Genomic DNA, 9,464 nt, shown 5'->3' on the forward strand with positions numbered 1-9,464 from the left:
TATCACACATCACATACAACTACCTCGACTTGTACAGACTTCCTTAGAATACTCATAGAAGAAAATTCGACTCTGAAACAACTGTTGCAAAAGTTGGGAAGGAAGATACTGAAGTGTGAAAAATCATTAAGAGGCTGAAAACAAGAAATTTGTCAGGCACGTAGCAAATTAATTAAATCTCAAAATTTGAAAGTAAAAAATTTACAGTCTTTGAGAAATATAATATCAAGTTATAGTTTTTAAAAATATCTGTTCTCAAAAGGTCAAAAACGCTTTACTTGCTACGCCTTCTCTTTTTCAAGAACTGTATATTTTCTGAATGGGACGTAGCTATTAATGTTCACCCGATGAACGAGAAGGAACCCATAAATGTAGGGTTTTATTATCGCATTTGATTCTGTTTGGGAAAATAAGTTTTTTCCAAAGGTGGATAAAAAAATTCTTAGGAAAAACTGACTTTTCGGGAAAAAAAACACATTTCCTTTAGATTGATACTTCATAGGATAACGATTAAACAGGCTTAATTTTTTTTTTAAGAAACGCGTTTAGGAACGATTCTTCAATAAAATCGCTCTTCAATCCAGTGTTGCCGCGTTATAGTTTGTAGTAAAATTGTAAAGTGCTTGGAATCACTTCAATCTTCGGAGTTTTGCGTGTGTTAATGCCTTCCAATTTGTTAGATTAATTGACAAGTGACAGTCTGCAGTTGTTAATTTTTCTATTTTTGTTTTAGATAGTTTTGACTAAAAACTTGTCAAATCATATAAACTGAAGCAGAGGATTTTTCAATTCAATGGCTTAATGTCTCTTGAAATAGACCAAATAATTGCGATTGCTATGTGAAGCGTTATTTACTTTCTGTTTACAAAACTTCCCTCCGACATCTTGAGACCTTCTTGTAGAGTTGAGTCTGTGATCTTTACCGGTAAAGACTCGCGTTCTCCGTCATTTATTAGTCATTTGATTATCAAGTTATTATTCTTCATTTCTCCAGGGATGTCCTGGCCAGCCTGGCACACATCAAGTGCGCCTCCCATGGGGGTGGTTCCAACACCAATTCAGTCTACAATAATGCCTGCAACGGTCAACCCAACTCCAGTAGTTGCCCCTCATCCACAAGCAGCTGCTTCTCTTGCTGCTACTGCTATCCAGTATAGTCCTGAACAGTGGGCTCAAATGCAGCAACAAAACTGGCAGCAGTGGGCTCAATGGCAGCAGCAATATCAACAGTGGCATCAGCAGTATGGAGCAGAAGTAAGTTACTTGAAATAGTTTCCATTTAGGTTTCTTGTAAATCAGTGGTTTTGATTATTTCTTGTGAAATGAAATCTCAAAATTTCAGTACTTTTTTTTATCTTTCAGTATCAAAAATCTCTTAATGCACTCTCAGCCAGCACTCCAAACACAACTGTTCCTCCTCCACCACCTAATGAAAACAAACCACCACCACCTCCCCCACCTGATGAAAATAAACCATACCCTGTGGGCCAGCCTCGCATTTCCACAGGGTACACTACTGTTCCCCCTCCAACACAACAATATACTAGTAGTGGCCCTCAATTGAGTACTCAACATTCATCTCAGACCTCACTTGACTGGCAAACCCATGGTGTAAAAAGGTCTTTGCCACAAAGTAATGAAAGTAATAAACGGCAAATGGGTGATGCTCCAATTCAATGGTCAAACAGACAAAATCAAAATCTTAGGAGCACTAATACCAATGCTAGCAACTGGCAAAGTACCCCTTTGAGCTCTCAGACACAAGCCCAAAAAGTACTGAATCTGGAAGAATTAACTGAAGCTGAGAAAAAGTTTGATAAAGAGTTTGCAGCATGGGAAGCACAGTTTAATAAATGGAAAGATCAGAATGCAAATCATCCTGATAAGACTCAGTACATGGAATATGAAAAGAAATGGGAGTCATGGAGAAATTCTTTGTTAGATCGAAGGGAGCAAATGAGGAAAAAACGGACTGCCTTGCAGGCTTCTATGGTAGTTACACCAAAAGTTTCAGCACCACCAGCTCAGCAGAATTTCAGTCAACCCCCACCACAACTACCACAAGGATTTCAAAGTCAGACCAGTCCTGTGGCTGACAATTTGTTCAGCAAACCTCCACCTACACAGAACAATGAACATTTGGCTTTTAAGCAACCTCCTCCAGGTAAGCTCCTGAGGTTAATGAGTACATGTGTTTTTTTATCCAAACTGGAGACATTATATGTCATAAATTATTAATATATCATTTCCTTTCAACATTACAGATCTCTCAACCACCATTTCAACTCAGAATGATGGAACTCCTGAAACAGGCGATAGTTTCCTCAAATCATCCTCTCCAACTCCTGGAGGGATCCCTGGTCTTGATTTAGTAAAAGTTGGGGGGTTGGGTCAAGACAATGGGGATGATTTTCCCCCTGATGCCACTAAACCTGAATCTGATATCACCAAAGGACCAGATTACGATGCTATTTCCAAGGGCATTAATAGTATATTAGGCGACTCAAAACTGATGAACATATTATCCATGGTGTCCCAAAACCAAAATATTGCCTCTGGAGTTTCTGTCGATTCTCTGCCAATGAATATTAACTTTTCCCAACCTCCACCAAGTTCAAATGTACCAATACCTAGCTTGTTAAACATGCCTATGCAAAGGCCAAATTTCGAGAGGTCAAGTCAAAGTTTTGAGGACTACCCTGATTCATATAGTAACCCTAGTCAAGTAGTTGAAAGTGTGAATAACTTTGACGATCAAACTAGGATGAGTTTCTCGAACGGTCCAAATGATCAAGACGTGAATTTTTCCCCTAGTATCCCTCCTCCTGCGCGAACAGACTTCAATAATTTCCGGCGTGGGACTAACAGGCATATGCGAGGACTAAAACAGCACAATGGGTCTTCTGTAGAACATAATGTGTTTGCGGGGAAAGACGGGTTTGATGGGTCTTTTCGGAACGCCAATGGGCCTTCTTCATTCAACCGGAACTCGCAGTTTGGAAATGCATATACATCTTATAACCAAAGGGAACAGAACCAACATTTTGAACAATATGAAGAGGAAGACAATGAGGAGGAGTGGAATGAGGAAGAAGAATATGACAAATATCATGATATGTTCAATGAGGGAGACCAGTTTGAAATTCGTGAAGAAACTGTTGTGGCTGAGACTGTTCAGCCACAGGGGCAAGAAGGGCCGCTTTTTGTGCCTGAAGTTGTTGTGGACTACGAGCACAAGTCTTTGAAAGAACGTAAGTATAGTTAAATGCTGATTTCAGTATGAAATATTTTGAAACCAAGTAGTAGAAAGAGTATTAATTTTTAGCATTTTTCAAAAATATTGTAACTCAAAAAGTAAAATCCTTATTCCGGTAACATCAAGGGGCGTTTTATTGTATTCACATATACACACACCTCAAAAAAGAAAAATTCCAAAAAGACCCATTTTTAAGATAACACATTTTTTGCAGCTGAACCCGAAATCGCCCTTCAAATGCTCCGTATGTTCGATTACAGGCACAAGCCCGTTAACCGAATTCCATATCCACAAAGGCCAATATGGCTCTCCAGTAGCTTAAGAAATATAAAGCAATTCGATCCCCTAGGTTCTGGGAGGTTTAACGCTGCAGATGTGGCATCTGCATACGAAAGAGGTCACCCCAGATATCTCCCTGATAGAAATGACAAGTATATAAGACGAAACAACAGTTTTCTTGATATTTCTAGTGAGGACAGATCTCTTTCGTCGCGTGACAAAGATTATGGTCGAGATAGGCCAAGGAGCGACTACAGCTCTATTAACAGATCTAGAGACTATCGGAGGGAAACCAGTGATCGAGGAGTTTCAAGAAGTGAACCCTCCGTAGAAAGTAATGTTAGATCAAAATTGGAGTTAGAAGATCTTTCGGATGATGAGTGGGGCGATGAGGACAATCAGTTGGCTAATAATAAACGAACATTGAAGTTTTCACCCCCGAGGAACGTTAGTAACCAAGTGCCGTTTCCGCATAATGCCGTGAATCATTCCGCACCCGTCGCGATTAATCAAAATCTAACGTTAGAGGATTTGATTAATCCTCCCGGCCGGTTTAGCAGACCATCCAAAATAGTTCTAATTTTGCGAGGGCCACCTGGCAGCGGGAAAACTTATCTTGCCAAGCTGCTCAAAGATAGAGAGGTAAGTGAATTAATAGCACTTTTTAAACTAGTATTTCATATTATGTAGGTAGAAAATGGTGGATCTGCTCCAAGGATTCTCTCTCTAGATGACTACTTTATGGTAGAATATGAAAAAGAAGTGGTAGAAGAAGGGAAAATCATTAAAGTCAAAGAAATGACCTACGAGTACGAGGCCGAAATGGAAGGGGCCTATCAGCAGTCTTTGATAAAATCGTTCAAGAAAACCGTGACTGACGGCTACTTCCACTTTATTGTTGTAGACAACATTAACCAGAAAGTCCGCAATTTCGGTGAAATGTGGAGTTTTGCGAAGCAAAACGGCTTCCAGGTACTTATTATTTTAATGAATTGTTTATTTACTAACATATCCTAATAATAGGTCTACATCTGCCAATTGGACCTAGACCCTGAGCTTTGTACAAGAAGGAACATCCACCATCGCACAGAATCGTATATTGAGGACTGTATAGCCGGATGGGAGCCGACGCCGGCCCACCACCCTCAGGTTGACCCCACCACGTTTATGCAAAGCTCTGGCCCCATATCTGAAGTTGAAATGGAAGAAGTCGAACCATCTTTCGAGCCTGATGATGACATGGGAGAGGTAAAGGGGATTTCTTGAGCACAAATTGTCTCAGTATCTGTCAGTTAAGATTATTTGCCTGACAATGGAAAAGATCCCTATGTTAAATTAACCAAAATGTTAATAGTCTGCCCTTAATCAGCAACCACTGAAATTAGCGGGGTGACTAATTTCTACATTTTAATTCAGTTTATTGTGTATTTTTTAAAATTATGCTCGTTTTATTAGTTCGCTTGAGAACGTGACTACAAATTTCCGGCGTTTTTGTTTAACTAATCGTTCTTTCCACAGCGACTTTACTGTATTTTAAAGCATAGCAATAGAAAGAAACCCGCTTTGATCTGGTAATAACAATAAAGTTTCCACAGGAACAGGTTCGAAGCAAATGGGATTCATTTGACTGTTCTTTGAACAATCTCGGTAAGTTTCGATTTAGAGTACGGGTTTTACTTATTTTTTGAAGTGATACTTAATTCTTGTTATTGCTCTGTATAAAAGATAGATACTTACAGGACGGATATTCAATCGAATGAGATTTTTTGTTAGATTGTTGATTGTATACACGATGTATCCTTGATTTTATACAGGATCGAACCAACCATATTTTGCCCTGAAGTAGTCTGAACACTCAGTGGAAAGTGTACCGACACACAGTGATATGCCATTGTATCAGATTTTTAACGTATTATATTTTCTGAGGATTTCTTTTTTTTCCCAATCCACATTATAGGTTACTCAGATCAATAAACTTACGGTACCAAAACTTGTTTATTCTTATTACATTACAAAGTTTCCCTTTCTATTAAACGGGGAGATAACGAAGAAGAACCACTATCAACTCCTCTAGTTCATGGAGAAATGTGCTATATTGGGAATTCTCCTCAACGTCAGTTTTCTGGGAGTGACAATACGAAGTCATGAAACCGTATCAAACATCATATATCTTAACTCTCTGGTTTTATCTTCTAGCTCGACTGGATGGCGTCAGTAGACCTCTCCGACCATCCAGAACAATGGAAGAGTATCTCCAAATGGACAACGAATGGGAGGAACGCAATCAACCAACTAAACCCGGCCAGAAAAGGGTAAGAGCTTTGCTTTAAAAAGTTCATAATCATGATCATCAAACAGCATCGCTTTTTTAATGCAACCCTTCCAAACTAATTTAACTAGGTTCGATGGGCTGATTTGGAGGAACAAAAACAACAGCAGAAAATGAAAGCTCTGGGATTCGTTGTAGGACATACGGACTGGAACAGAATGATGGATCCGACTAATGGTGAAAGCGCCTTAAGACAGACTAAATTTATTGAGAGCCGGTACAAGTAGGAAGACGGTTGATTTACAGTAAAATTCGTGGGCTATTGTAAGTCTGTCGGATAACAGATATTATTCTAAATTAGAAAAAGATGCTTTAATATGTAAGTTTAATTATTCTCGTTCTATGGCATTGTACAAACTTAAGCAGGCTTTCTAAATGTATAAACCACTGTGCGCACCAGTGGCATATTTGCTACTCAGCCACATTCGTTTTAAACTTGAATGTAAGAGAAATTTATTTGTTATTTCGAATGATCAGATTTCTTATTCGTTAAATTATTTGTTTTATATTATTTAAACGTCCTAGAAAAATAAATGGTTTACTAGCCACTTGCACAAAGGAACTCGGCAAGACCTTTAACCCTTCAAACACACTTTATTCAACATATTTAAATTTTTACAATATACTGAATATACAGTTAATTTTTTCTATTTTCCGCTAATCGACTAAAAACTGTCCTTAAATAATTCCATGGTACGTTTTTTTGTTTACCTTTTGTTTGCCAATTCCCACAATTAAATAAACTTTTCCTGATCTTCCAGAGGCTTTCCTGCAGCCTGGTTTAACTCAGTAACACCTGGTATGGGGGCATGAGCTAATTCATCTGCATGATTATGCCCTTTTCTTTACTAATGGCTCATTTGAAAAAAAAAAGATTTCTTTGAAATGTTATCTTGTCTTATATATTTTACTTTTTTCATACGTTTTATTCAATTTACGTATTAAACTTTTATATGTAAATAGAGCTCATGAAAATACAACATAGCAACTGCAATTTTATTTTTTTCCTCCGTCTGTTGTATTTTTCAGGACTGCCAATATATAATAAGCCTTCAGTACTTGCAGAACGTTTGAGATGAATAGTCCCCCATATATTGCCACTTTGAGGCTCGTACATAGGAAATTCGATCTTTTCATCAACGAGGTAACTGATAAATTAATATTTTTTAAACTGCTGTCTGAACTCAATTCAGCCGTTTGGGAAAATTCCTAATTTCTTTAACAACAATGGCTGAAAGGCATATCATAAAATCGGGTAGAGTTCTCAATTTGATTCAAGGACCCGGGCTGTATGGTTTATTGCCCATACTTAAGGGACACAGAATTTTCCCAAATACTCGACTCTAATGAGTTGTAAGTGAGAGCCAACATCTGGTGGTTGTAACCAATTAAAATAAGTGACCAAATGTCAGCAACCAAGGGTCTACAAGGGCAAGTACCATTAAACCATAAAACTTGGGTTATCTTTGCGTTACGCCCGATTTTTTTGGGAAGAAAAAGCAGAGACGTGCAGTTTCCAAAGACCAACCAGAGGTAGCAGTTCGCAGGATAACCCACTCAAAAATTTGGTAGTGTAACCCGCAGAAGTGAGGTACTCACAAAACGGTGATTATACTTGCACCGATTACACAACTAAATTAATTTAAGACTTCAGTTGTAAATAAATCGATTAAAGCTTACTTCTCAAGTCTGTTGACTTCAATTCCTATCGATCTGACAAAAACTGAGAGTGGTCCTTCGAATACTTCAAAACCCCAGGAACCAGCCGCGGAAGCAGAATCCACTAATTGGCATCAATGTCCCAAAGATTTCCATAATCTATTGTGACAACTGCAACATACAAGGCGTTCCATAACATGCTTAGTAGAGTCACTTGGTTTTTCTTTACGTTTGTGGACATGTCGATGTATTATATTTGTTGCATTGGGATCCACCAATAAGCTATCACGTTTTATATGATTTTTTAAAATAATGGGTGACTCATAAAAATAGTCCATCTACTGAATTCCCCTGTACAAAATCCATTGTAATATCTCTTAATGATAAAGGATTTACTGCTACTTAAACGTCTGAACCCTGTAATATACAGTGCGCGACAATAAAATAGCACACAGTGAAATTTATGTCAAAAGTCATTTGTAATGCATTTTATTTAATAATTTTTTGTTAACTTATGTAATACATAACAAAGGAGAATGATTGCTTTACAATTTTTATGGAAAAGAGGTGTTAATAACTAATACAATCAAAATCGTGAAAAGTTAACGCGACAAAATAATAGCACATTCTTCAAAAATAACTAATATTACAATTATTTAATTAACAAAACTTAATACATTTTTAAGCTAGTACTTTGTACTACCACCTTTATTTTTTATCATCTCTATAAGACGATCTGGTAGTGATTTGAATAATTTTTTAATATATTTTCTAGGAATCTTATTCCATTCATAAATAATACAATTTTTTAAATCTTCTGCATTATTAAATTGTCTGCCATTTTTGTACACAGCTCTTGCAAGTTTACCCCAACAATTTTCGATTATATTCAAATCGGGTGATCTTGCTGGCCATTCCAAAATAGTAATATTATTCGTTTCAAAATACTCTTTAACGCACTTTGCGGTGTGTACAGCTGCGCTGTCTTGTTGGAAAATAAAATTTTTTCCTGATATTTGTTTAGCATACTTTTTTAGTTGTTTATCAATTAATTTTATGTACTCACGACTATTTAACCGTCCTTTAATAAAGTTCAATTCAGTCTTTCCTCTATACCCGATACCAGCCCAAATCATAAGGCTGCCTCCACCCATTTGCCGACGACTTAAATAAACTTCCTCCTTTCTCAAATCATGATAGTAATGATTCCACCCATCTGGTCCATCAAGATTAAATTTTTTTCATCACTAAATATAACATATTTTAATTTTTTTTATAGATTTCAGATGTTTTGTCGCAAACTGCAAACGAGCCTCTTTGTGTCTTGGAGATAGGGGTGGCTTCTTTTTAAGTTTTTGATGTTGTATGATTGAGGAATGTTGAAGTACACGTTGTACGTTTCTGATATTAGTATTTATGCCCACTGAATCAGCTATTTCTCTGGCCGTAGCAAAAGAGTTTGATGCTGCTCTCAAAATAGCACGTTTCTCACGGTCCGTTAAAGCTGGTGGTCTGCCCTTACCTTTTTTTTTGCCATAATTACTGGGATTTTTAATTAAATTATATATTACTTTGCGGCTTCTACCCACAATTTTGGCAATTCTTAATATGGAATATTTTTCTTTCCATAGGCATAGAATCTTAGCGATTTCACTCTCATTTAACTTTGTACCTCGCCCCATGACTTCGAAAATTGAATGGTATTTGTGTTTATTTATATTGCGTATGAGTTTCATCCTTCATAAAAAAAGATTAAGCATAAATACTTCAAATTACTATTCGCTGAATCACCGCAGAGATAAATCAAACCAAAATGTGCTATTATTTTGTCGCGTTAACTTTTCACGATTTTGATTGTATTAGTTATTAACACCTCTTTTCCATAAAAATTGTAAAGCAATCATTCTCCTTTGTTATGTATTACATAAGTTAACAAAAAAT

General features: G+C 37.0%; 1 protein-coding gene across 2 annotated transcripts; it reads left to right on the forward strand.

Annotated features, from left to right (window-relative positions):
* The first annotated feature begins 691 nt into the window (after positions 1-691).
* LOC136340591 (YLP motif-containing protein 1-like) lies at positions 692-6,426 on the forward strand. 2 transcript variants are annotated; one of them, XM_066284796.1, is made up of 10 exons: positions 692-925; positions 995-1,254; positions 1,363-2,164; positions 2,265-3,251; positions 3,471-4,177; positions 4,226-4,507; positions 4,559-4,783; positions 5,131-5,182; positions 5,732-5,847; positions 5,936-6,426. In XM_066284796.1, exons 2-10 carry the CDS (start codon positions 997-999, stop codon positions 6,089-6,091), a joined length of 3,585 nt encoding a protein of 1,194 aa, XP_066140893.1. In that variant the 5' UTR covers positions 692-925; positions 995-996; the 3' UTR covers positions 6,092-6,426. The 2 variants fall into 2 exon arrangements, with proteins under 2 accessions (XP_066140893.1, XP_066140894.1); XM_066284797.1 differs by lacking the exon at positions 5,131-5,182.
* The last annotated feature ends 3,038 nt before the right edge of the window (positions 6,427-9,464 follow it).

The sequence above is a fragment of the Euwallacea fornicatus genome, chromosome 8 (genome assembly GCF_040115645.1).
Source record: "Euwallacea fornicatus isolate EFF26 chromosome 8, ASM4011564v1, whole genome shotgun sequence".
Classification (NCBI taxonomy): Eukaryota; Metazoa; Arthropoda; class Insecta; order Coleoptera; family Curculionidae; genus Euwallacea; species Euwallacea fornicatus.

What these genes read in the sequence shown, in the direction of transcription:
- LOC136340591 (XM_066284796.1), top strand. Translation starts at nt 997, where the DNA reads ATGTCCTGGCCAGCCTGGCACACATCAAGTGCGCCTCCCATGGGGGTG. An exon ending in TTTTAAGCAACCTCCTCCAG is followed by an intron (nt 2,165 to 2,264) that starts GTAAGCTCCTGA and finishes TCAACATTACAG; the next exon opens with ATCTCTCAACCACCATTTCA. An exon ending in CTGTTCTTTGAACAATCTCG is followed by an intron (nt 5,183 to 5,731) that starts GTAAGTTTCGAT and finishes TTTATCTTCTAG; the next exon opens with CTCGACTGGATGGCGTCAGT.